Below are 27,816 nucleotides of genomic sequence, written 5' to 3' on the forward strand. Positions count from 1 at the left end.
TTACTTTCTACCTCTGCTCTGTGCATGACTCAGAGCTGATCAAGGAAGTGCTGTCTCTGGATGAGAAGATCCATGATCTGGCCCTGGAGCTGTACACACAGAGATCGCTGCTGGTGATGGGGCGAGGCTACAACTATGCCACATGCCTGGAAGGAGCCTTGGTGAGCACCCCTCTTCCCACCCCACCCCACCCCATTACCCACGAATCAGCCCCTCTCCCCCAAGCACCATGAAAGCAGGCATAGGAGTCATCCTGAGAAACCAGCTGAAAGGAGGGTGGGCCCTGGGCTGGGGTAGAGAGTTCGAGGAGTCTTTGATCGCTGATCCTGTGCTGAAGCTGTTCTGCCTCTTGGGATGCAGGGAAAAGTGAAGTAGGTGCCTGTTTCCAGGCATCGCCCAATCCAGCAGGGACATGTATGGGTGGATCTCCCAAGGCATGCAAGCCCTGCCAGGTACCATCACTGCTCAGGAGCACCTTCTGGGGGCCCAACAGTGAGCATCCACATTCTGTGCCCCAGATCTCCTGAAAGTGGAGAGCCATGTTTGAGACCACAGACAGGACCTGCACACCAGTGTGGGGGATGAAGGCAGACTGGAATGGCAGGGTGGCGGTTGTGCTCTTTTTCCCCACCCTGCAACCCTGCAGGGTGAAACTCGAAGGCCCTGTCTTTCAAATAGGGGTCTTCCTGCTTTGCCATCCCCATCTTCCCCTCCCGAGGCAGTGGAGAGCCACGCTAGTGTAACTAAAAGCTAGTAGAGCAGGAGCAACGTGCTGCCAAGAGGGTGGCCAGAGAGCTCTGTGGAGCCCGAGTAGATCTGCTCTGGGCTTTCTGTCAGCTTGTAACTGGGTGAGGACACTCAGTCACAGTGAAGGGGAGACAGTAGAGACAAGGCCAGTGTGTTCCCCCTCCCGCAGGTGAGGCAGGGAGTCCTTAGCACCTTCCCCACCATTGCCACATTCCCTGTCTGAGACCAGTGAGCTCCAGCCTCCACGTTTGGTGCTGCTTGTATTGACCTGCCTGTTACCAAGGGGTTTATGGAGGATACAGATGAACAGCAGAGTAGGGGATATTCAGGGCAAGGTGTTAGGAGGAGGCATGAGAGGCCCCTGTGCCTTCTCTGGGTACATCACTCTCCAGAACCTTCAAGGTTTAACTCTCCTGGGTCTCATCTCTAAGCCACATTTCTTAGGCATGTCTGTTTGCATCATTGACCATTGAAGGTGAGCTCAGCCCTTCTGCCTTTTGGAGACTGATGGGTGTGGCTGTAAGCCCCAACAATTTAACCCTGCATCGTTTGTTTTGGTGTCTATTCCCCATCGTGGAGCTACCCAGGATTTTGCCAACTGTCAGTCGGTTATTATCACAAAAAAGAATTTGTCCCTTTGAAGATTCCAAAAACTTTAATAAGGATGTGCCAGGGAAACAGATGAGCAAGCCCTGGGCGGTGTCAGTCCCAAGAGCTCTGCACCAAGCCGGGGCTCAGCTGCAGTGTCTGAGCATGCTGGTGAAAGATGCACATTCAGCCATAAGAAAGATGTGTGGAGACTGCTGCGGGCACTGGTCAATGGCCCCTCTGTGTGATCCCTGGGGGAACAGCCTCCAGCATTTCCCTGGCCCCAGTGAACACTGACCAGTCCAGTGACCTAGATTCAGAAGTGACTGAACATAGAAGAAACTCTACTGACAGCCCATGGAGTGTGATTTTTCTTCCAGGTCAGCCACAGCAGCCTTAGGAGATACTTGCTCCAGGGACTTAGACTGGGGATGTGATTAGTGAAATGCTTGATAACGGCCTGTCTAGGCAGAAGATAATGGTGTCATTGTAAGGGATAACTGAGGAGAGGCCATGTGGCTGGCAGTGGGGATGGAGGCAGCAGGGCTGGTGCCGGGCATGGAGCTGCAGGGCTGGGCTAGTGACAGAGACGCTGTGCGACGGGCTCTGGATGGTTCCCGTCTGACCCTCAGCACTACCAGCCACTCCATGTATCCCTCTCCCCGCCTCCTCTCCATCCCCTCGTCTGACCAAGGTGACATGAGCCCACCTCTTGTTTCCCCAGAAAATTAAAGAGATAACCTACATGCACTCGGAAGGCATCCTGGCTGGGGAGCTGAAGCATGGGCCCCTGGCGCTGATTGACAAGCAGATGCCCGTCATCATGCTCATCATGAAGGATCCGTGCTTCGCCAAGTGCCAGAACGCACTGCAGCAGGTCACAGCTCGCCAGGTGAGCGCGCTCTGCTGGGCTGGGACCCTTGCTGCCTTCCACAGGACCCATGATCCGCAGGTTCACTCATGTCTAGAACAACTTCTGTAACTCCTGAAAACAACAGAAAAGTGCAATGAAACGATTTTATTTTGGGGCAACGATTGTGAAGTCTATACATATGGAGGGCCTTATGTTTCCTATTATGGTCTTAGTATAAAGTATACAATCAGAACCAGCCCAAAGAATAATCCAGGTGTGGGAGTCCCAGGTTACCCTTGACTCCAGCCTGCCCAGTCACAAAGAGTATTTCACCAGGGCGTTGGCCAGAGCTTCCAGCCTCAGCATCCAGTATTTCTGCCGGGGCTTTGTTAAGTAGGCATGATTGACTGACCACATGCCATGGGACTGAGCTCTGTCTCCAGCCCTCTCTGACCTTAGCAGCTTCAAAGCCCAACCTTCTTGTGCAGCATCTTTTCTTCCTCGCTTAGTCAGCCCCATCCTGAGCTTGTATCTGGCCTCTCTGAATCACCTCCTTCATATAACCTCAGGTGTTGCCTAGAGGACCCACTGAGAGTGACAGGGGCACCTGGATCGTGTGGAAAAGTCTGAGGACTGAGGCCCATGTGGGACCCAGAGCTTTGTCAGCAGCTGCCCAGAGCAGGAGGGCAGAGCCCTGTGGTTCCACCCTGACACAGGTCATGAACTCAGAGGAGGGTGAGGGCAAACAGATGACCCCAACACAAGAGTGAGAGGCACCATGCAAAGTAGAGCCATGTCACTCCCCTGCTGAGCTCTCCTGGGCAGCTCCCCACAGCCCCACAGACCACAGCAGCCTGCCTCAAGGAGACCCTTCCTGCTGTCTCACAGGGTTCTAGGCACAGCCGTATACCCTCTGTTTCCCAGCCATGCCTGCCTCTGCCTTGGATCGTCCTGCCAACAAAGTTTCAGAGAGTGGTACCTGCTCACTTGGGTCTCCACCAGATGTCACATCTTTGGATAGGCTTCCCACACCTTTTATTGTCCTTGAGGCACCAATCAGAAACCCATCTCTGTTGGTTTGCTGCTGTTGTGGGGTGTTTTCCATCACTCGCTACCAGCCCCAGTAGAATTAGGAGTGGGTCATCCCTGCCCTCTGCAAGACACACAGGAAGCCACGGAACAGCCAGGCATCGAGTGATGTCACAGGACTGGCGAATGGGAAGAACCATGTCAGACACATTGCCCCTTATCTGGTCCTGCACACTCACAGTCACTGTGCCCCTTGGGGTCATGTTGATTCCATATCCTCCGCTGTGTAGGCAGGTTGGCATCTGGGTAATGATGCTGCTTCTCTGCCTTAGGGCCGTCCGATCATCCTGTGCTGCAAGGACGACACGGAAAGCTCCAAGTTTGCATATAAGACCATCGAGCTGCCCCACACAGTGGACTGCCTCCAGGGCATCCTCAGCGTGATTCCACTGCAGCTGCTATCCTTCCACCTGGCTGTCCTCCGAGGATACGACGTACGTCTCCACACTCCCTCAACCAGCACAGAGTGCCCCTTCTGTTCATAAAATACTGATCCACAGTGATCAATCACAGAAGCCACTTCATTTAAAGTTCATTTTTTAAGCTTTAGTTGAGGTTTCTTCTATCCGTCTATCTATTTATTTATTGGGAGAGGTGGAAAGACAGAGACAAAGCACTTCCATTCACTGGTCCATTCCCCTAGTGCCAACATTGACTGGAGCTAGGAACTCAATCCACGTCTCCCACATGGGTGGCTTGTACCCACCTAATTGAGCGTCTAGAATATGAACCAATACCCCTATGGGATGCCAGTGTCTCAGGTGACAGCTGTACCTGCTGTACCTGCACAACACTGGCCCCATTTACAACATTAATCATTGCCTAATATGCCAGAACAATCTTAAACAGTTTTCCTAACAATTACTTAGTCAGCCTTCTATTATTTGCATTGTTTTCAATTTTTGCATTCAGGCAAAACTTTACCAGGGCTGGCACAATGGGGTAGCAAGCTAATCCTCCAGCATCCCATATAGGTGCCAGCATCCCATATAGTGCCAGTTCTAGTCCTGGCTGCCTCATTTTTGATCCACCTCCATGCTAGTGGCCTGGAAGTCAGCAGAGGATGGTCTAAGGCCTTGGACGCTTGCACCCAGATGAGAGAGACTGAGGAAGCTCCTAGCTCCCAGCTATAGTTTGGCCCAGCTCTGGCCATTGTGGCTATTTGGGGGGTGGGCCAGAGAATAGAACATCTCTCTCTGTCTCTCTACCCCACATCTCTCTGTAACTGATTTTCAAGTAAAATAAGTATTTTTTAAAAATGCTGCAGTGAAGGTCCTTGTGTGTCACATTTAAGCTTTGTTCTTAGTCTACCAAAAAAAATTCAATATTCTCAGGCTTTTCACATTAGCAAGTTATGTTCCAGAAAAAAACCTCATTTGCAATCTCACCAGCATTGTGTATGAAGACATGATTCATTGTGCAAAGAAATAGAAGTTTCCTTACAATTTTAGGTTGGAAGCTGCTGATGGGTAGAATTAAACCTTTTCTAGTTGGGAGAAGCATTGGAGTGAGGAAAGTGCACCTGCTGCAGATCTCGTGGTAGTGACCCGGAACATGGTGGTCCTCACAGCAACCTTTCCTTTCTTGCAGGTTGACTTCCCCAGGAATCTGGCCAAATCTGTGACAGTTGAATGAGAATGAGACCTGGATGAGACCACTGCCACCTGTTGTCCAGTTCAAACCTGCTCCCGACAGCAGGGCAGTCACATGGGGGAGAAGTGGGCACACTTCCTGCCCCAGGCGTTCTGGCAGATCTCGGGCTTCAATGTGCCTTGTACCCAAGTGCTTTGCTTATAGCAAATCCGGTCCCTCTGTGTCCTGCCGACGTTGGTGGAGAAGGGGACAGGGCAGACTTTTCCACTACTGTGCAATAGAGATGCAGCTCTCTTTAGAGTAACTGTGAACCTTTTTAAACTTACACTAGTTAGTTTTAAAAGACAAAATATTTATAATGGTGATTGTATAGCCTTTAAGTTATTTTTCTAGTATGTGGCGTTCTGTAGCCATGGTGACACCCTGCATGCGTCTCTCGGGGCTCACCCCTGGTGGGGTACTCAACTCAAAATTGAGCACAAAGCGTTGGCCCTCTGGACTTGGATTTCCCTCCCTCCCTGGGCTGCATCCCATGCTGACATCAGCAAAGCCCCTCCATGCTGCCTGTACAGGTTGAATCTCAGCTCCCTCCAGCATCTTTTTTTTCAGCCACAGTCGAGCTCTCCAACTTGTATTCAATCTGATCCTCACTCCTTTGAAGCCCAACCCTACGCCCCACCCATGTAAAACAGCCTAAGCTATCCCATTCCTGCTTCCTTGCTCTCTCTAAAAGCGTGTACAATCAAAGTACTATGCAATTTTAAGACAAAAAAGACAGTGCAATTTTGTGTGTGTGTCTTGCGTATTGGGTTCTGTTATTCTCACACTTCCTATGTGCTGTGGATGTTGAGGACTGGGTAGGAGCTCAGCTGTGTGTGGCAGGAGCCACTCTGCTTGTGTGGGCTACAGTTGGAGGGGCTCCCCAAGAGTTCCTGTGGTGAAATTCTGTCCTCAGGGTTAAATACATAAGAAGGAGGAAACTTCAGTCTGACTCCAGTGGTGCAAGTTGGGGCTTTGGGGTGTTTAGGAGGAATGCTGAATACTGGTGACTTTATAAGGCAAGGGAGAGAGGGCACACACACACGTATGTCTGTGTGCAGTCTCCGACTCTTGTATGTGATGTCTATGCTGCTTTGCTACTTGACTGATACGGCAGTCACCATCACATGTGGCCCTCAACATTACACCTCCAGAACAATGCTAGACAGCTTCTTTTCTCTATAAAGTTAACCAGTCTCCAGTAATTTGCTATGGTAACACAGAACAGACTAATACGATTAGTGACCACTGGCTTTGTCAATTCCATGTGACCTGTGTGCCTCCAGAAAGAAAATGAGGAGCATTCCACAGGATAGAGAGTGTGATAAAAGGAGAGGGCACTCCTGGAGGGGAGGAGTCTCTTGGGCATGGCCCCTTGGGAGGAGTCTCTTGTCTCTTGTGACCATGCCCAAGAGACTCCCTTCTCTGGGAGTTGATGAGGTCATTTCTACATCATGAGAGTCTTGAGAAGCACAGGGCTGAGAGCAGGTGAGCATCTTGCAGAGCTGAGATGAGCCCCAAGTACTGAGTATGCAGTACGGCCAGAGGGAGAGAGCAGCCCTGTGCCTTGTGCCTCCAACACCCAGTGGCTGACCTGTGGCTCTGTGGGAGTTGAAAGCTATGAGTCATCCACAGAGCAAGGGAGAGAGCCCCTTACCAGCAAAGGACAGGCCTGGGCTCTCCCTATTACTCTGGCCCAAGGGACGTGAGTTCTGGGAGATGACCTGAGAAACAGCTACCTTGACACCCGGTGGGACCATTCCTCATCAGCCTCCAGGGGATGCCCTAGTCGTTTCTGTTCCTTGTGAAATATGTCCTTCTCCAACAGGTCCTTTCCTGTTTGCTGGCTCACGTCCTTCCTGAGAAAGGATCTTGTGAGGTACTGTGCTATGAACGTGCTCTACAAACTCCCTGAAACTTATCCCAATAGTGAGGTGCAAAGAGGGTAGATATTTTCTAGAAATTATTGAGAGGCAGAAATAGAGACAGAGGCACAGAAAAGGAGCTCCCAGAGCCCAGCACAATAGCCTAGTGACTAAAGTTCTCACTTTGCATCTGTCAAGATCCCATATGGGTGCTGGTTCATGTCCTGACAGCCCTGCTTCCCATCCAGCTTCCTGCTTGTGGTCTGGGGAAGCGCTCGAGGATGGCCCAAAGCTTTGAGACCCTGTGCTGCATGGGAGACCCGGAGGAGACTCCGGGCTCCTAGTTTGAGATCAACTCAACTCCAGCTGTTGTGGACACTTGGGGAGTGAATCATAAGATGGAAGATCTTCCTCTCTGTCTCTTCTCCTCTCTGTATATATGACTTTCCAATAAAAATAAGTAACTGTTTTTTTTTTTTAAAGGAGCACCAGTATACTAGTTCATTCTACAAGGTCTAACACTGACCCAGGCTGGGTTGAGGCCAAAGCTGGGATAGCTGGACACTTAGTCCAGGCATCACATGGGGGTGGCTGGACCCAAATACTTGAGCCAGCAGTGCTACTTCTGCGGATTGATATTAGCAGGAAACTGGAATCTGGAGCGAGAGCCAGGTGTCAAACCTAGATAATGTGCTACAGGACACTGATGTTGACCACTCAGGGAAAAAGCCCACCTTGAGAGTAGAAACCTGTCCCATGTGCAGTATTTGGAAGTGGGGCCTTTGGATAGTGACCAAAGTTAAAGGAGGTACATAGTGGGACTCCAATCCAATGGGACAGTATCTAAGAGGAGGAGAGGCCTAGGTGAAGCCATGTAGTGCCCCCCACCTGCCCTAGGCCTCATCTATGGGCTCTACCAGCAAGAAGAACCTCACCAGTGGCAGCCATGTGATCTTGAACTTAGCCCCATACACCTCTTCTTGCAAGTTATCTAATCTGTGGTATTCAGTCACAGCAACAGGAAATAGACCAAGACAGGAAGTGTTCTATGATAAGTGTCAGCACCACTAACCAGAGAGCTTACAGAAAGCAGAAATCCGCTCCTTGGTGGCTAGAGCCAGGAAGCTGCAGCACCATTAACCAGAGGACTTACACAAAGCATAAATCTGTTTCTTGGTGGCTGGAGCCCAGGAGCTGCAGTGTGATGTCAGGGGAGGACTGCTTCCCAGGCCACACATGGCAGGCTTCTCACCATGTCTGTCTATCCCGGCACCCTTGTAGAAGAGCGTAAAGGGCTGCCCCCATACCCTAAGCACCTAAAATCCCGCATCCCAACACTGTCAAATTGGGGAGAGGATGTTTCAGGAGACAGAAACATCAGACCACAGAAGGAGGGATTTTTTGAGGCTTTGCAAGCCTGGGAATGATGCTCTCTCACTCACCCTGAGCTGATGCTATCAAGGTACAGAATGTTAGATCAGAGCACATGCGTGGCCTCGGGTGTTTCAAAGCTGCTCTCCACGACTGCTGTGGGGGAATCCAGAGTCACTTGAGTGTGTCTTTGCCAGCGACTGTTTCTTCCTTTTGCTGGCGGAGCTCTGAAACATCCCAGGCTCCTTCCTTGCATGCGGAGCGGTCGGCTAACTCATGTCCTCAGTGCAGGGAAGCTGTCCTGCAGAATATGTGCGCATCCCTCTCTGTCTCTCTGAAACGCCTCTGGATCAGAGGCTGAAGTTACTGATTTCCACCATTCTCTTCTCCAGCCTGTTGTCCTTCTGCTCCAACAGCTGGAGATTTTCTTCCGTTTTCTCTCTGAACTTATCTACCACTAACATGATTTCTGTTAATATGATTTCATTTCCAAGACATCATTTTTACTCTGAATACATAAACCTATATGTTTTAGCATACTGTTATTGAACTAAAATCTCTACCCATACTTTTTAATCTAATATCCTTTTTCCTTTTTAAAATATTTATATATTTAATGGAAAGAGCGACACACACACAATGAGACAGACAAAGAGATCTTTCATTGGCTGGTTCACTCCCCATACGCCACAGCTGGTCCATGGCAAAGCCAGGGACCCTGTGCTCCCTCTGGGTATCCCACATGGCTGGCAAGGCCTCAAGTACTTGGGTCATCTTCCATTACTTTCTTTTCATTAGCAGAGAGCTGGGTCAGAGCAGAGCAGTCAGGACTCATGCCAGCACTCAGCTAAGGGATGCTGACATTGCCAGCCACTGCTCAGCTCTCTGCATCACAATGCCGGCCCCTGGGGTCCCTTTTCTATTTGCAGGCCACCTTGCACATCTCCTTAGGTTTCTCTTGGTTATGACCACTTTTCAGACTTGTGACTATTTTGAAAAATACCAGTAAGGTACTTTACAGAATGTCCATCAATTGGGGTTTGTCTGGTGCTTTCCTTGTGGTTAGAGGAGGTTAGGGGTTTTAGGGAGAGAAAGACCTCAAAGGGAAGAATCATTCTCACAACTTCACATTCAGGGTGAATGGGATCAACATGGGCTCATCGAATGGTGACTTTACCTCTGATGGACAGTGTGTGATGGGGGTCCCCAGGGTGGGCCTCATCTCCATCCAGCACATCTCAAAGGAAGATCTGCCCCCCACCCCCGCTTCAGCCCACTCCTAGAGGGGCATCTCTACAGAACCTGTGAGTTCTGCGCAAGTTCACCGACTGTTCCCTATTTATTTATTTATAGTTAATAACTTATTCCCAATAGCCTGAACTCATGAGTGTTATCTACACTTTAAGTCACAACCTTACTTGTTGCTATTTTGTTGCTCAAAAAGCCCGAGCTATGACCATTGGGAATTCTCAGAACTCTCAGTTGGCTCTAGCCTGTCTCTTAACCATGTCCCCATCACTGTGTGTGTGTGTGTGTGTGTGTGTGTGTGTGTGTGTGTGTGTGTTTATACAGTTAATAGAGAGGCAAAGTCAGGGAGAGAGAGAGAGAGAGAGAGGAATTCACCTATTGGTCCACTCCTCAAATGGCCTCAATGGTCAGGGCTGGACCAAGCCAAAGTCAGGAGCCTGGAATTGCATGCAGGGCTCCCACTGAAGTCCAGGGGTGCAAGCACTGAGGCCATCCTCTGCTGCTTTCCTAGGTGCATTAGGAGGGAGCTGAGCAGAAAGGGGAGTACATGGGACTTGAATCAGCACTCACCCAGGATACTGGCATTACAGGCAGTGGTTTAACCCTCTGTGCCACAGTACAAGCCACATTGTCCCCTGCGTGTGTGTGCTGCCTTACTTGCACTTCAACATGCCCTGACCCTAGGATCAGCCTTGTTGGCAAGGATGTCAGGTGGCAGCATTAGGAGCCAAGGGCTCTGGGTGTAATTAATACCACCAGATGTCACTGCCTTGGGACAGCCCAGCCGACTACGGGCACAGAGCTGCTCATGCCAGATCTTTCTATCAGAGGTCCTTGCTTCAAGAATGTGGCTTTTCCTTCTGAAATTTCCCTCTCTACACAGTCCCTGTCTCCTTCAGACAGGCTTCAGTTTCCCATCAGATCATTCTTTCTTGGGGGTCTTCTATTCAGCAATCCCCAAGACCTCCAGGGGGTGAGGCTACAGTGTCCCTGTGGAGCAGAAACACTGCAGACAAACTGGTGGGGAGGGATGTCCATTTATCTGAGAAAAGTCACAAGCTTATTCAAGAGAAGGGGCATGCAGAAGGGCAATCCCAACGGTACTTTCACCCAACAATGACATTGTGACTGGCTAATAGATATGTCTGTCTGGACCCTCTGATGAAGTTAGGTAACACAGGTCAGGTAGCACAGGGAGCTGTGTCTCAGGGCAAACTTCTTACCTGCTGAAAAGCAGGATGAATGTAACATGTGTTTTCCTAGAGTTGTTTACCAAGAAAGTCTTAGCACAGTTCACTAAAGAGACAGAGAAGAGAGACTGGGGTGCAGCCCCATTGCTCTTGCTGCATGCCCAGTGAGCAGGCCATACTGGGGTCTTCGTTAGCTGAGACTCCTGGCAGGGGTTGCCCTGGGGACACAGTGTCCCGTGTGCCCATTGCCTCCCACATGGTCTAGGCAGGCAGAGATCCAGGGGTGATCTCCCACAATGTTTTCTCTGTCATACAATCTGCCTGAATTCCAGGTGGACTGATTACATTATGAGCATATGACAGGAGGGAGCCACAAGGTGAAAGGATGATGGTATCAGGCCTTGCCTTTAGTAGGGATCACATTTCCAGAAGAGATCTTTCTAATGCCATGCCTCAGAGGAAGGGCCTGGGGGCCAGGGCTCTCGAGACCCTGGAGGAAGAAGGCTGAGGGCCCTTGGGGTTCAGATTCCCAGCTCCCACAGAGCCCTGTTTCCACTCCGCACCTGAATCCTCAGGTGGGGCCCAGCTTGAAAGGCCCCTCTTATCACCACCAGAGGAAAAGCCACAGGTCAATACCTCTCCTGGTTGATCCTGTCCTTTCTCCCACCACGTCCTCCCGTGAATCTCAGTGCCCAAGAGACCACCAGAGTCCTCGCTGTGGGTTTTGGGCTTAGGGACAGAGGACCATCCTCTGCCCCTTAAAGGAAGCAAGAGCCAAATATAACACTGGAGGAAGGTGGACCACGAGAAGAAGGAGGCTGCTGCAGGCTAAATATCCCAAATTCATGTGCAAGAAACTTGCTCCACCCTACCACAGTGCTAGAAGCCCTCCAAGGGTGTTAGGTCGGCAGGGCTCTGATGCCATCACCAAGGCAGTGAGTTCCTATCAGAAGAACGAATTTGTCCCCTTGCACACGTACCATCTCAGGCCCTGCACTGGGGATGGCCTAGCAGCCAGGCAGAAGGGGACCCTTTGACCTCAGAATTGAACCTCCAGAGCAGAGTGAAACAAATTTCCATTGGTTACCATGTACTCAGTCTGTGGTGTCTGTATGGCAGCAGGATATAGACCAAGGCAATGTGGCAGCCGCTGCAAAGGCCTGAAGCTCAAGGCTAGCTCCACCTTGCTTTCCCCCAGTGGCAGACACATCCGGACCTGGTGTAAGGGTAGGACAGCTTCTGGAATAACCTGACTTACATCCCTAGTGCATCTCTGGTCCTGGCAGGTGTTGGAGAAATGGGATAGTGGTGGGCCACGGGAGCGGGGCAGTGGCTAGCACAGTCTGCGCTCTCCCTGCACATACAGACTCTGTTCAGCACTCTGCTTCTATCCTTGCTCTTGGAACCTCCCAAGTCCTGGACGGGTCCCATGCTGCTCCCCACACAGCTGAGGCTCACGGGAGAGAATGGATTCCTCACTCAGGGCACAATACTAAGAGGAGAAGCAGATTGGAATCCAGGCTGGTCAAGGGTGGGCCAGACTGAAACCATGGGAAACCACTAGCATGGTGGTGACACAAATAGCCTGATGCTGACAGAAAACCCACCCCTGGCCTTAGAAAAGGCTAATGATGACACTGACGAGTGATTGGAGCTGAGAGATAGGGCAGGGACAGAGCCAGAGAGTCTCAGGAAGGCAAGCATAGTTCCCTGAATATAGCCAGGGGCTACTGAGCTGAAGGTAGCTGGGATGCAGGTTAGAAAGGGCTTCTCTTGGAGTAAGGAGGGGGATAAAGCCAAGGGCAGAGTGTTCTACTGCAAAAGTCAAGCCAGAAGCTAGTCCTCCCTCACTAAGACCTGACAATTCTATAACTTAATTGTGGGTGTTTTTTTTTTTTGTACTTTTAAGTATTTTGTTTATTTTCAACAAGAAAATAAAGAGAAAGCTGAGACCATTTTGTTTCGCTTCATCTACTGGCTTGCTCCCTAAATGCTGACAACAGCCAGGGCTAGGCCAGGTTGAGACCCATGGGGTCTCCCACGCGTGTGGAAGAGGCACAAACGCTTGAGCCACCGTAATGGCACAATGTGTTAACAGGAAGCTAGATCAGAAGTAGAAGCTGCTGGGACTCAAACCCAGCACTCCACATGAGATATGAGCATCCCAAGTGTTAGCTTCATCTGCTATACCATACAGCCACCTGCCTTTCTTTCTCTGTATCAGATTTGTTGCAGCCTAACTGATATCCACTTACAAGTCACCTTTTTTAGGCGACTGATGAATACACAGCCAAATGACCACCACCATGATGGAAGTATAGACTCTATTCCCAGCCCCAAACCTTCCTCATCACCCCTTGTAGCCATCCCTTTTTGCTCCACTTTTCCACTGGCAACTACCTTCAAATTTTGTGATTGCAGAGGGTTTGGCTCATGCATGATTCCTCTCCCTCAGCAGTGTCTGTACAGCTGACCCACACTGTGCACCTGTCAGCTGCAGACCAGTGCTGTCTGTGGCCAGCTAATGCCCCACAGTGTGGCTGCTCCAGGACACCTCTCCACTCACTGACTGTGGACACACGGGTTCTCTCTCATTCTTGACTGTCCTGAATACAGTTGCCACCAGCATTCATGTGTGTGGACAGGTGCTTGGATAAGCACCCAGGAGAGGCTCTGCTGGCTGACGGCAGAGGGCGTATGCTGAATCCTGCCACTTGCTTTCCCACCAGCACTACAGGAGGGGCCTCGTATACCCTACCTCACGGCTGTCATCTACATGTAGCACAGCTCTCCCAGCAGGTGTGTGGTGGGAGCTGCGCATGATATGGATCCATCTTTTCCCTGAAGTATTGAAACAGTTTTAAAATCACTTCCTTCCTCTTGATGCCCAACTTCTATCATGAGGGCCTTTACAATACAAAGTTCCCCACATGCCCCACCCCCCAAACACTGCATGCCCTTTTATGCATCTTTTTGAAAAAAACAAAAACAAACACAAAAAAACATTGACTCTCATCACTTCCTAAGCAGCCCCTGACTTCCACGGCTAGGCTATGCCCTAAAGAGCAGCAGACAAGAGACTGCTGAAGCTGTGGCCAGGTGTGGTGCGGAGCTGAGCTGGGGGCCTTGCGTACAGGTACAGCTGTCACTCAGCTCCAGGAGATTAACTACTTCCTGGAGATGCAGATCTCAAGAGAAGTCAACAACTGAGACTTTTTTTTTTTTTCAAAGCAAAACTTTCTAAATTTTACATGTTGGAAACTAAGTCAATTTTTAAAAGAAAACAGAGTAAGCAAGTAATTTTTTTAAATAGTGAAAGTCCAAAAATGTATTCTGAGAGAAACCAAGGTATAACCAAGGAACATGGTTAAAAGAAAACAAAATGCTACTGGGTTAGACAAGACCCAGTGGTGGTAAGTGAGCCCTTGTGCCGGCAGGCAGCAGTGCCAATCGGCCCTTGAGCTCAGGCCGCCAGGTGACTCGCAGATTCCTGAACCTGAGGCACATGGCTCCTTGCTTTGCAGCCCTTAGACCCAAGTGCCCCTCGGCTCAGCACTCTCCTGCACACGCCCAGGAGTCCTGCTCTGCCTGTCCCCAGCTGGCATCAGGGACGGTTGTCACTAACATGCATGTGCAGGTCCTGCTGGGTCACATCTCACTTGCTGTCTGGCATTACCAGTTTTGATGCCTTGCCCATGCAGAGGCCAGCGGCCCTCCCCACCCTATCACACCAGCTCAGTGTCCACAAACGGCCATGGTACTCCACAAACCAAGAGTCAACCACAGCCCTTACAGAAAACTCTTTTCTGTGATACAGAAAGCCTGTGTATACACACACAGTAGACTTGGGTTACACGTTGGCTCCAGAGGTGACTGCTAAAACCTAGTGCATATGGACACCACCACTTCCCAACCCAGGGCACGTGTCCATCCACCAGGTGAGCCCCATTTCAATGACGGCCACCTTCAGGAGCTACAATCCCAATATCCAATCTTACAAAACTCCCTCTGGTGGTCATGGGAGGCCACCACGGCTGCATCAGGCTCCCTACCCAACCCCTCTTACGAAGCCTAGCCCAGCTATTTAGCACCTTTTGCACCTGGGTCACACAAGTTAGCTTCTCCCCTGCCCCACCCACCAATCCCGCACCTCCCCATCCGCGGAGTCCCGGTTCTCCTGGCACTCAGCATCCGTCAGTCACGGCCCCAACTCTTGCAGCGCCCCAAGTCCAACGCCCCCCTCCTTTCCCCAATCTGTGTCCCGCCTCCGCCCCCTTATTCCAGCTGTGCTTATCCGGTCCTGCGGTGCCCCACTAGGGCTCTGGGTCAGCGACTTGACCACTGCCAACAAGCACACTGCCTGCCGTCCCTGGCCGCCGGGAACACCATGGCATCCGCATGGTCGTCTCTTTGCACCTTGCCACCTGCTTTTTGGCCGCACCCCGACACGGCCCCAACGCGTCGAGCCGCGGTGCTGGGACGCCGGGCTTCGGCCTTGCCCGTTCCGCGCCCTAGGCGGACGGTGTTGCCCGAGCGTCTGCGCCGAGCCCGCATCTCCAGCCTCCGCCGGCCCCGCCAGCGGGACCCCGCAGACGTCGGCCTGGCCCCGCCCGAGGCTGCCGACAGCGGCCCGCCCCAGAGCGCGATTGGCCGCTCCCGCCCGGCTCTCCGCGCGCTCATTGGCGGACTCGCCCATCGGTCAGGCCGGGCGCCGCGGCGGCGGCGGCTGAGCGGAGAGGAGCCGACCGGAAGGGTCGCAGCGCCCCGCGCCCCTCACTCCCACTGCGGCGGTGGCAGCGGCGCGGGGCGGCCAGCCGGGCCGGGGCCGCAGAGTCGGGAGTGGCCAGCGCGCAGCGCCGCCAGTCCTCCGGCCCGCCCTTTTCCTTGCGGCGCGGCGGCTGGGAGGCGAGGTGAGCCCGGCGGGCTGGCTAGGCCTGGCGGGGGTGCGGGGGTCGGGCGCCGCGGAGGAGCGGCGGAGGGGCGCGGGGCGCGGGGTGGGCGCGGGGTCGCCGGTCCGGGTGTGCGAGCGGCGGGAGCTGTGGGAAGTCGGCGGTGGCGGCCGCCGCCCCTGCCCTGGACTGCCGCAATCGCCGCCCCCCGGTCGTGCCCGCGGCGTGGGGCCACGGGGCCCTGTCCCCAGCGTGGCCCCGCGGGGTCCGTGCGCTCCCGCCGTCAGCGCTGCGCTATGGCCCCGGTGCTCGGAAGCCCGAGGCTGGTCCCCGCGGCCTGGGACAGAGGCGCTGGCCGCCCCTCGGGGAAGTGAGGCCGCGTCTGCGCTGAAGCACTGGGCTGTTGGCAGGCGGGCGCGCGCGTCTGTGCGCATTTGTGGGAAATTGGGCCAGATCCCGTCCCTGGTTGGTGAGCCCCCTCCCACCGGTCCTGAGCCTCGTCACTGCCTGCTCCGGTGCCCGGCCAGACAGACAGGCCCTGCTCACCTGCCCACCACAACAACTCTTATCCCGTGCGCTCCCTGCTCCCGCGTCCCACTCAGGGGCTTGCCAGCCGGGAACTTGGCGGAATCCGTGTGCCCCGGACTTTGCACCTGTTACCTCTCGTGTTTACCTTGTCCGCTCCTTCCTGGCCTCCCTCTTTAGGGATCATTCTGTTTCCATGTTTTATGTTCTTTCTAGCTCTTGGTTGAAGCTGTGTATTTGCCCTTATTTTCTGCCACTCCTCCCCCCTCCCCCCAAAACACACACACTCATACACACACTGACCTGTAGCTTTCTGGAAACATGTAATTGTATGATGTGTCCTTTGGTGTCTGCTCATGCCTGTGGAAAGCATACAGGAAGTATTTGAGTCTCAGCTCAGTGAATGAATGAATGAATGATGCAAGGAATGTACCTGCCTTTTGTGTCTGCTTCACCTGTTCCTTTTGTGACTTCCAAGCACTGTGGGAAACTTGTCAGCTTGTTCTCATTTTGTAGAACATCTTAATGGCCTTGGCCTCTTTATTTGGTCATTATCAGAACAAGCTATGGTATCTAATCTTACGTTTTCATAATGGTTTGACTCTGATGACCTCTTCAGAGACATCCACTGGTTCAGGAGACATCCACTGAATTCTTGTTATCTAGGTCATGCTTCTGCTGGGAGAGACCCACAGGGTCCCTTCAAACTTCCGCTCCCTGCAGAGGGCCCAAGAGCCCCCCAAAAAATGCCTGGACACACCGTTCCTGGACAGTGAATGATGTGGGACATTGGGAGGGGCTGTGCCATGGCATGTCCCAATGGAGCTTGCCAGGCAGGGGGAAGTGTGGAAGGCAGAGTGAGGAAAGGAGCTTTACCAGGAGTGAAGTTGGAGTCAGCCACAGGGCCAGGTGTGTTAGCGTGGAATGTGGGGCTCTTGAGAAAGAGCACCGCTGTTTCTGAGAGGAGCCAGGACTCCTCCTGATTGCTAAATACTGGCCATGGGCATGTGATGCAGGCCTCCCTGGGCGGGAGGAAGAATGGTAGCCTGGGGCCAGGGGAGGCTCCCTGCTTGCCAGGGAGGAGTGGCGCTGCCTGCACCCAGGCTCCAGTGGCTCCCAGTGGCTGTCTCCTGGGGGACACTCAGCCCAGGCCCTCAGTCCTGAGTGCTGTCTACCAGCTTCTAATTTGTTCTCAAGCAACACTGCCCATGCTGCTTCATGTTTTACTCCATTTACCCTACCTTTTTCCTTCCTTTCAAAAGCAGTCTGTGGAGCTAAAGTAGGCCTATTTTGACATAATCTTCTCTGGAAAGTTTTGATTTTCCTGAGATTTTAATTTTCAGGGCCCTGGTATTTTAATTTACTGAAAGAAGATAATATTTTTGTTTGGTCCCCATAAAATAAATGATGAAGAATACACTTGAGTTTTTGTTTTTCAACCGAAAAAAAAGGTCTCTGCATTAAAAAAGGTACCAGACAGAGCAATTGATAGCGAGTAGCTAGCTGCTTTCGTGATGTCTCAGGTGACATAAAAATCAGATTTTTTTTTTAAAAGACTGCTGATTTGGCTTTTGGGCAACCATTTTTGGTGTAAATATATACTTCACACTTAGTAAACACATGCCATTTTACATATATATCCTTAATCATTAATTCTTAATCATTTGTACTTGGCCTTTTGTGATAGTATGAACAATTTCCAACATCCGTCTCAGTTTTAACTGAGATAGAGACTTTCTAATAGAGCAGTGTCCAGCTTTAGGTGTTACAAACTCTGGCTCATTAGGCTTCATTGAACGACGTACCACCCATATTACTTTCAAATAAATCTTCAGTGTTATATCACCCATGAATTTTTCATTGTGTACTTGCATGTTGCTAAGAGATACAGACTCCAACCGGCACTGCGACGTGGAGAATAAAGCCCTTGCCTGTGACACCAGCACCCTGTATGGGTGCCAGTTCTCGTTCCAGCTGTTCTAATTCCCATCCAGCTCTCTGCTCATGGCCTGGGAATGCAGCAGAAGATGGTTCAAGTGCTTGGACGCCTGGCATCCACATGGGAGAGCTGGATGAGACTCCTGAATTCAGCCTGGCCCATGCCTGGCTGTTTCAACCATCTGGAGAGTACCAGCAGGTGACCAATCTGTATCCCTTGTCCCCTCTCTCTGCAATTCTGACTTGCAAGTAAATAAATCTTAAGGAAAACACCTTACCCATTTAAATTCAGAAATCAGTAATTTTTAATATTATGAAATAGCCAGTTTTAGTATTATAATTTTAGAATGTCCTATGTGTTTTGCGGTTTCTATAATGGTTTGACAGTGGATCCATGTTATTGCTTGTGTTGGGACTGGTTGATAAATCTTGTAGGTGTCTTTATTTTTTTAATATTTATTTGTTTTTTTGCATGTTAGAGTTACAGAGCTAGAGGGAGAGACAAGGTCTTCCATCTGCTGGTTCCCTTCCCAGATGGCTGCCATGGCCAGCACTGGGCCAAGCCGAAGCCAAGAGCTTCATTGGGATCTCCCACATGGGCGACAAGGACCCAATCATTTGGGCCACCCTCAACTGCTTTTCCTACAGTGTTAACAAGCTGGACCGGGACAAGTGGAGAGGCTGGGATATGAATCAGCATCGGTATGGGATGCCATGTTACAGCACCTCTACTTGCTAGTGCACACCAGTCCCATAAGTGTTCTTGTCATCTAAATTCCCCTGTTTCTGTTTTTTGTAATTTATTTGTTGAATCAGCTGTTCTGTAGCTGAAATTATACCAGTTTGTGTCTGCAGTTTAACTTGTTTCTCTGTTTCTTGAAAGTAAGTAGTTGAATCTATCGGAGGCTTGGTCAGATTCAGGGTGTACGGCTGTGCCAGGGCACGTCCTGAGGTGAGCTGCCCCCTTCTCTTTGGAGGTGGCCGGAGATTCATGTCCATCCCACTTCACAGTCACCTGCGCTTGCTCACTGAGATCAGTAGCACTTTCACAGGGGATCTGACTCTTGAATCCTAATTTTAGCTTCTGCCTTATGCTGCCCAAACACATTTATTTTCCTTCATAATTTTATCTTTGAACAAACAGTGAATGGGGTCACAAGAGTAGAAGTAAACTTATACTGGTAGTACAAAAACAACAAACCAAAGCAAAAGTATCAGACAGGGTAGGGAAGGGGACAGGTTGCCATGAAGGGTAAGGCTATGGAAGGAAATACAAGAGTGGCAGGTGCTTGAACTAGATTTGAAGGGATAATGAACGTTATGAAGAAGAGAGAGATGGGCAGTCCTGTCAAGCAGATGGAGCAGCTTGGGCAGAGGCCTGCAGGTGTCCCACAGCTAGGCATATCTGCTGCTCCCAGGTGGTTAACATTGGCTAAGAGTGGGTCATAGGGCCCACCATCACCCATGCTGTGCTGATAAGGATTCCAGCCATCCTGAAGGAATCTGGAGAATGGTGTGATCATTACATATTTTCAGCAAATCTTTCTCTGTTTAAATTTCTCCATGTTGAAGTAGAGATTCGTGAGAAGTTGCAGAGACAGTACGGAGAAGTTCCAGGTGCCCTTTGCCCAGTTTCCACCCTGGTTGCATAATTACCTCACAGCAGTGGATATCAAACAGCAGGAAATTGGCTGTGTACAGTCTACTGCCATCAGCTGCAGGGATTCATGTGACCACCATAATCAAGACAGAACTGTTCTCAGAGATCTCATTTGTGCCACTCCTTGTAGCCCCTCCATCTCTATGCCCTCACCATGTTCAACCCCTGACAACCACTCATCTCTTCTGTGTATTTTAATTTTGTCATTTCAAGAGTATTGGATACATGGGACTATCCAGTATGCAACTTTGAGATGAGCTTTTTTTTAAATACAATCGTTCTTCAATATCCCCAGGGGGTTGGTTCTAGGTACTGCTCCCTGCTCCCCCTTCTCCCCACCGTCAGATTCTAAAATCCCCAGACGCTCAGGTCTCCTATACAGAATGACGTAGCATTTGCTAGAACCTGCGTCTCATACTGGTATATTTCATACTGGTATACTTCAGCTCATCTCCAGATGATGTGGAATACGCAATACAGTGTGTCGTATAAATAGAATGATGACAAGAAAATTCTGTCCGTGTTCAGTACACTGTTTCTGAAGCTCTGTTTTGATCCGCCATTGGTTGAATTTGCAGACACAGGGCTGTTGATTGCCATTGAGGTGTGTGTGTTTATGGGTGGCAGTTTCCCTTGGTGTGGCTGTGCATTGGCCCACTGAAGGGCCTGGTACAGAGCTGCTGTGACAGTTATGTAACTCCCGTTCTAGAGTGCAGTGGTCATTTATACAGTCATTGCTAGGAAAGCATCTCTGTTTCCCCCCTGTGGAGTGTGGAGAGCAAGACCAGGGGGTCATAACAAGAAGGCAGGTTCCTGTAAGCAGGGCTGCAGGGCGGAATCGCACTGGATCCTTACAGTAAGCAATGGGTGAGGCTATAACCAAATGCCACTTGATTTTCTGCCTTGCAAAAAATGCTGTGGCTTTAAGGACTGCTGTTCCAAGGGATGGTCCTAAGAGGCTTTATAAAGACTGTCAAAAAGATAGTAAGTTGTGCTGAGCTATTTTTCATAAGAACTAAAGTAGGACAGTGGAAGAATTAAATTAAAATTTTGAGCAGCAAGTACTGATTCTGAAATTCAGCGTTTGCCCTCAGTTCTTGGGTTAATCCAGTGCTGTGCGTCCTCAGTGTTCTGAGGGCTGCTGTGACTGCCACCTATGTCAGAAGCAGCAGTGTTCCGGTAGTGGGAAACCAGGGGCTAAATGTGAAGGCCTGGGTCCCTCTTGCTGCTGCCTGGCTCTCAGACACAGCTTTTGCCTCCTGAATACAGTAGATAGGAGGGAAACGTGGATCTTGTGGTCAGACGTCCCTTCGCTCACACCTGAGCTGTGCTGGGAATGTGCGTGACTTCCCTGTCTCCAAGTGTCTGTGTCCTCATTTGCAGAGGAGAGATAGTAGCCTTGCTCCCAACTCATTACAGGAGTGTCCGTAGATGTGGCCTCTGGGCCTGGCCCATCTCCAAGGCTGCCTCTGTACAGCTGGTTAGAATGGGCATTCTGAGCTTTCAGTAATAACTGTAGTCCAGCAGCTTTCATGAACACCTTTTAGTCCTTTTTTTGTTTTGTTTTGTTTTTGAATATGAAATATGTGTATAGCTTAAAAAAAATGGAACAGAAAGTGACATTAGGAAGAGTGAAAGTTTCTCGTTTCCTGCTGTTTCTCTGGGCTTCCTGACATAGGCTGTGTGGGTATTTTTAAACTATTTATTTATTTTTAGAAGATTTATTTATTTATTGGAAAGTCAGATATACAGAGAGGAGGAGAGACAGAGAGGAAGATCTTCTGTCCAATGATTCACTCCCCAAGTGAGTGCAATGGCCGATGCTATGCCGATCTGAAGCCAGGATCCAGGAACTTCTTCTGGGTCTCCCACACAGGTGCAGAGTCCCAAAGCTTTGGGCCGTCCTCGACTGCTTTCCCAGTCAACAAGCAGGGAGCTGGATGGGAAGTGGAGCTGCCGGAATTAGAACCGGTGCCCATATGGGATCCCGGCCCGTTCAAGGTGAGGACTTTAGCCGTTAGGCCACACCGCCGGGCCCTGTGTGGGGATTTTTTAGGTAAACTGGAATTGTTGTATACACTGTTTCACAACTTGCCTTCTCTCTTTTATGCATCTCAACTATCCTCCAAGATGAGCCTGCAGGATTTCTGCACTTTATTTAATGACTTTAGCACATTTATATTGCCTTCCATCATCTTATCAGCTGACCCAGGATATGTGTTTGATTGTTACAGTTTTGGGCTGTTAAGAGGAGTACTATAAGCATCCTTGCATGGACATCCTTGAAGGTGCATGACATGTACTTCTGAGGTCCACTTGTAGATTTGTAGTTTTCAGGCAAGGACTCCTGTGTTTTTGTTAGCTGTTGCTCTTCTTCTTTCCCCAGTGTGTTTTAGCAGTTCACAGTTCTTGCCAGCCTGTGTGAAAGCACTTGCTTCCTCATGCTTTGAGCTCCAGACTAGCCTCCCCCAAGAAGCCTTCTTCTATACCGTTCTCTCCCTGCCCTTGCTCATACTTTTGCCTCCATGCTTTTGGGGGGCTCTTGACCTAGGGAGAGGAGACCTGCCAAAGCTGTGGTGTAGTACAGCACAGTGGGCACTGACCAGGACTAAGTGGTGGGGCTGCAGCACCCACCTGTGAGGGCAGTGGAGGCAGTCAGTGCCTCGTGTTACCAATGCAGTTGAGTGAAGAATGCTCAGACTTGCCGGTTTGTAAGCATGTTTGCTTTCCCAGTCCCAGTTGATGTGTTTTGATAATAACCCTGACAAAGTTTATTTGTCCAGAACTACATCCCATGCTTTTTTTTTTTAAAGATTTGTTTATTTTTATTGCAAAGTCAGATATACAGAGAGGAGGAGAGACAGAGAGGAATATCTTCCGTCCAATGATTGACTCCCCAAGTGACCACAACGGCCAGTGCTGCACTGATCCGAAGCCCGGATCCAGGAACTTCCTCTAGGCCTTCCACACAGAAACCCAAGGCTTTGGGCTGTCCTCGACTGCTTTCCCAGCCCACGAGCAGGGAGCTGGATGGGAAGTGGAGCCACCGGGGTTAGAACCTGTGCCATATGAGATCCTGGCACTAGGCCATTGCGCCATGCCCCCATGCTTTCCTAGGCAGCCACAAGGTCCTCTGATCTGTTGTGATGACGCCTAAACTGATTAGGGAGGGTGGCTTTGACACATTCCCTCTTATCTGACATTTTTTACTCTAATAAGGGCAACGTAATTTTGAAATTATTTTAAGTCCTGAGGTAAAATTGTATTCATTTCTCAACAAGCCATTGTGATTGAATGTGCTTGTGAAATTCACAGCAGGTGGCCTGTCAACAGGTCAGTTAGGCTGCTAGCAGCTGTGGTGGAGTCCAGCAGTGCTCTGAAGGTTGAAGTTGACAGGTGCTGGTCCCAGCGTGGGGGCAGCTCTGTACCCCCAGGTCATTCAGGAATGAGCTGGTGGGCACCTGACAGCCGGAGGAGGAGTAGATGGGAGTGCAGGTAACTTTCTCTAAAAACTGACCCAGATGTTGCCTCCATCATCTTGCTCTTCCTGTTGGCCAGAATTGGTCATCTGGCTGTACCTGGCTACCAGGACGGCTGCCAGACTCATATTCCGCAGGGACAGGAGGCTTCTGTCACTGAAGTGAGCAAGGAAGAACAGATTGTGGAGGTCGTCAGCAGTGTGCATGGCACACACTAGCCAAAGACAATGGAAACCTACGGCCTGTGCCGCCTGCCTCTTGCAGCCTCATCCTCTTCACCTCCAGTCCAGCAGGTCACACGCATCCTGCTTTGAATTCATGCTTTTCATTACTTTTTTGCCTGTCACCCTCCTGCGATTATCACGTGGACCTTCTTTTCAGTCCTGGCCTCTCTAATCTATCCCATCTCAACCTCCCCAGAACTATGTGTGAAAAGCTAGCTGATTGTGTGCCTCTGGCGCTTTGATGACCTCCACAGCCTATGGAGATCTGGCCTCCTTTTTGCTCCTGTGGCATACTGCCCCACCATCTGGCTGCAGCAGATCTCATATGACTCATTGCTGTCAGGATGCGCCTCCACGTCTCTGTCCATGCAGTTTCTTGTCCTGCACCTGGGATTAGGACCCTACTTATTTCATGGCTCCTCCTGAGTGTGCCCACTGCCTGGACTTTGAAAATGCTCCCAGGGCAGGCCCAGGATTCTGGCATGGACCCTGTCTGCAGCAGGTACCATATTTATAGCTAGCGAAGGAGCAGCTCCCCTGTGGTATTGGTTGCTGTGGGTGCCTGCCCTATACCTTGTTGCTAAATGTGTCCAGTCCTGTCGCTCTTGCATCCAGTGGAACCCCAGACTGACTACATGAGCAGTTTGAGGCCTGTGTCTACTGTGCGGCTCCAGCAGAGCAGGGTGGATGCTGCCTTCTCCATTTACATTTTACTTATGGCCCTTCCCCGATTATACACATGAAATACTTGGTCCTTGCACTTCTCCCCCACGTGGTGCCTTATCTGTTACTTCAAGATTGACTCCTAGGTGTTCATGGCTTGTCTGTCACTTCACGGTTGGCTCCCGGCTGCTCATGGCTTCTTACCTTTTACCACTCTGAGGGACAAGTGCATCAGGCATGTCGAGTTGAACTGTTTCAGTCTCTGACAGGCAGTGAGTGGATCTGTAGTGAAGGCTGTCCCAGTGGTTTTCCTACTTACTGCTTGTTGAATTTTTATTTAGTGCAGGATTAAGTGTGTGATTATAAAATATACTGAAAGTGTATCATTGTAAAAATTTTAACAAATAGGGAAGGAGGAGGAAAGGTAAAAGGGTAGGGTTGGAAGAATCATAATCTTAAAAGCTATATATGAAGTATATGACATTTGTTTACATTAATACAATTTCAGAAAGGTTGTTTCTTCAGGTGTCAGTTCCATGGGCAGTGTTGTGGGAGTTATTAAATGTTGTAGTACAAATCAGATTGGCAGAGATTGTTGCATGCTCGTCTATGTCCTTGCCATGTGATGAGCATGGTGAGCAATCAGACCTGCTTGTCCTAGAGCTGCTGAGTCCTGTTTAGGACAGGGTGGCCTGGCCGGGCAGTCCCCTGCTGGCCTTGGGCAGCCCTGAGTCCCCTCCAGGACAGGGTGGCCTGGCAGTCATCAGCCGCTCCAGAGCAACAGGAGTGATCAGCTTGGGTGAGCAGTCACACTGGCCAGCATCTCGTGGGTGTGACATCCCTAGAGGGACACCCTGGCCAGAGGCTCCAGTAGCTGCTGGCTGAGTACAACTTGCAGTTCAGCCACTTACCTGAGCACAGTGACAGAGCAAGCAGCAGTGATTACTTGGAACAGTTATTATTTTGACTTGAAATTTTTATTGAGGCTGCTTATTAAATCAGTTTACCTTCATGTTTAAGAGAAGTCCTAGACAGCATGGAATTTAAATAGAAATCACCACTATGATTCATTAAGTACACATTATATAGACAATAGGAAAAAGGAAGGAGTTTGATGGACTTGTAAAATAAAGTATAGATTTTGTGTTTTTACAGCATAGAACAATTGCCTGCATGATTTTATTCTTTTTTGTTTTTAATATTTTTTAACAGACCCACAGTTAAATAAGTGTCATCAGGCAAAAGCCAGGAAACCAAGGAAATGTAGCTGACCCCCTGTTCCTTTCTGCTTCTTTTCTGTATGAAATTGTGCTCCTGCCTAAAGCACAGAAATGCCTCTTGGGAGGCTCCCAGTTTGTGCATAGGTGAATAAACATCACAGTGTCCATGTTGACTGCTGTTCTCTGCCAGTCTGAACTCTCCTTTGAAACAGGTGCACATCCACGGTTGTGCACAGCACACCAGTGTCACCAGTGCTCTGGAGGCCTGTCACTGTGGCTGGTGAAGTATGCTTTCTGGTTTATCACTTGGGAAAGATCTGGATGCAGTAAAAAGCTTGTCCGTTTGCTTCTTGTTGCTAGTTATAGAAACAATGCCCCATCTTTGGTCTAGACACCAGGCAGAAAGTAGGCCCACAGGCAGTAAAACTGCTAAGGTTCACCCTGCCACTATCAGGATTATGACAAAATGTAGAGATTCTTTTCTAATCCAATCTATTGATGGGATCTTGCAAGGCCTCGAAACTCCTTCTGTTTACAATGGCTGTGTACTGGTGAAACATCTCTGCATGTTTTTGTGTGTTTTCTTTAAGGTCAGAATATAGCCGAACTGAACTTTTATTCACTTACAGTCACACTGTCTCATGGGCTAATAAGTTTCAGACTGTTAAGTGAGGGATGTATGTATAATTTCGTAAGAATGTGTATTCATCTCATTTCTTGTTTAAGGAACCTGACAACGGTGCCAGCACTTGGGAACACTGTATGACACTACATCATGAGTGACAGTAAATGTGACGGTCAGTTTTACAGCGTGCAAGTGGCAGACTCAACCTTCACTGTCCTAAAACGTTACCAGCAGTTGAAACCAATTGGTTCTGGAGCTCAAGGAATTGTTTGGTAAGTGTGGCCTGTTTAATAGCATGCATTGAATTTTTTCATAAAACTGTATCAGAATTTAGAAACACTGATGATTAAAAAAAAAAGCTCTGATAAAGGCTTATAAGCTACATTGACTCGACCTCTTGTTCTAGTTAAAAGTAGTCAGGTTATATAGGAGACAACTCACATTCTTAGAAGGTTGCATAAATTTAAATAGGATACAGTTTTGCTTTGTCTGTTTCTTTGTTTCTTTATTTTCTTTTCATTCCTGGTTGCCATTATGATTTCTGAGTAATAGGTATAATAAAATTATAACAGAGTTATAACAGAAATTTGGAGTTTTATTTCATTTCTTCATCATAGTCACCCCTCCCCTTTTATTCCCAATCACTCTTATTCATTTCTAGGCACCAGCATTGCAGTGCCTTTGCCGTTCACTGTCAGGGTGAGGCCAGTCAATGACATTGTCACTCCATGAATTAGCCAGGAAGGGATGTGTGAGGGGTTGGGCTGGCTATCTCTCCCTGGTGTCTCAGTTCAGCCATGTGTCCAGCCCAGACATCAGAGCCGTTACTCTGACCCTGACCCTTTGTAACTTACATGGTAAGACAGCCAGCTGCCGCAAAGTCACTGGCCAGCTACGGGTAAAGTTTTCATGCCTTTTCTAGACTGCAGTTATCAACATGTCTCTAAGCTTTTTATCCCTTTTACCTTTGCCTCTGAAAGAAGATGATGATGAATCTTGACATGTGCTGTTCACAGCCGGTGGGCAGCAGGACTAAAGGTGAAGGAGAATTCGGGTGTGTTGATAGGGGAGTTTATATTTTCCCATGGGGATATTGAGCTTAGACCACCTTCACCAGTGGCTTCAGTTGGTGTCTGCTGTAGAGGTGGTGATCAGGGAACAGGTACCTCTTCGTCTCAAGTGGGTAAAGGCCCTGGAGCTAAAAGAAAGATGGGCTGTGTGGAGGGAACACCTGGTTTGTATCTGAAACAGTGGTGGTGCCCTCTTGTAGGTGAAGACGTGTTGTGTGAGTACTCAAAGCCATTGTGCAAAGAGGAGCTTTTAAAGTCCATGGCCGGTTCAAACTAGGAAATGTCTCTAACCTTTTCTGTCTGGTGGGAACTTGGGGTAGGTCTAGAAGCAAAGCCCACTTCTGGCACTCATTGCTCATTCTGCAGAAGGCTTGTCCAGGACTTTTTTGGTGTGACCGGATTCTGACCTAACCTTTGTTTACAATCTTGGAAATAATAAGTAAATAAATACTCATTAAATACCAGTTTGAAGGTTCTCAACTGTATGTATTTCAAGACAATTATTGTGTTGAGGTTAATTTTAATAATTGTAACTGATATTTGACCTTATGATATTTTCTCAGATTTCTAATTGAGAAAGTATAAGTGAAATTAGCCTTTCTTCCTCTGTTGTGTCCACCTGTAGGACTGGAAAATAATCTGGTAATGGCACATTGCCATTTACAAATAAAATAAAATAGAATAACTTACTTTCCCTAAAATAAGCTCAGTAATGGACTAGATACTATTTTGATAACAAAATAGGGCTTTTATATAATTTCTTATTAAAATATTGCTATTTTACACTTAATCTGAATGGAAGTTCCTTTGATTATTGTCATGTTTTAAAATCACCATTGATGCTCTTGGGGCTGTGGCAAGCACAGTAATGCTGCCATCTTCCAGGATGTGAAGAATTATCCAAACCTTGCTAATAAAGATGTGTGTGGGTGCAGGGAGA

At 49.4% G+C, this 27,816-nt stretch overlaps 2 protein-coding genes across 10 annotated transcripts in view; both read left to right on the forward strand.

The window, feature by feature from the left end:
- GFPT2 (glutamine-fructose-6-phosphate transaminase 2) overlaps positions 1 to 5,689 on the forward strand; it is a 35,493-nt gene extending 29,804 nt beyond the window's left edge. Inside the window, exons 16-19 of one of the 2 annotated variants that reach the window (XM_040964466.1) lie at positions 34 to 161; positions 2,060 to 2,227; positions 3,550 to 3,711; positions 4,868 to 5,689. In XM_040964466.1, the coding sequence (XP_040820400.1) occupies positions 34 to 161; positions 2,060 to 2,227; positions 3,550 to 3,711; positions 4,868 to 4,912 (503 nt within the window). In that variant the 3' untranslated portion in view covers positions 4,913 to 5,689. The remainder of the gene's footprint in view (positions 1 to 33; positions 162 to 2,059; positions 2,228 to 3,549; positions 3,712 to 4,867) is intronic. The other variant, XM_040964467.1, reaches the window with a different exon arrangement.
- A 9,671-nt stretch (positions 5,690 to 15,360) lies between these two features.
- MAPK9 (mitogen-activated protein kinase 9) overlaps positions 15,361 to 27,816 on the forward strand; it is a 44,896-nt gene continuing 32,440 nt past the window's right edge. For 5 of the 8 annotated variants that reach the window (XR_005882037.1, XM_040964451.1, XM_040964453.1 and 2 more), the window contains exons 1-2: positions 15,361 to 15,493; positions 25,908 to 26,078. Coding sequence is in view for 7 of the 8 variants with exons in the window: in XM_040964451.1 (XP_040820385.1) it covers positions 25,957 to 26,078 (122 nt within the window). In the remaining variant the exon portion in view is untranslated. Of the gene's footprint in view, positions 15,494 to 16,176; positions 16,188 to 23,977; positions 23,982 to 25,907; positions 26,079 to 26,423; positions 26,705 to 27,816 lie in introns of those variants that run through there. The other 3 variants (XM_040964455.1, XM_040964454.1, XM_040964452.1) reach the window with 2 other exon arrangements.

This window comes from Ochotona curzoniae, unplaced genomic scaffold (assembly GCF_017591425.1).
Source record: "Ochotona curzoniae isolate NIBS_2020 unplaced genomic scaffold, NIBS_Ocur_1.0 scaffold_3554, whole genome shotgun sequence".
Classification (NCBI taxonomy): Eukaryota; Metazoa; Chordata; class Mammalia; order Lagomorpha; family Ochotonidae; genus Ochotona; species Ochotona curzoniae.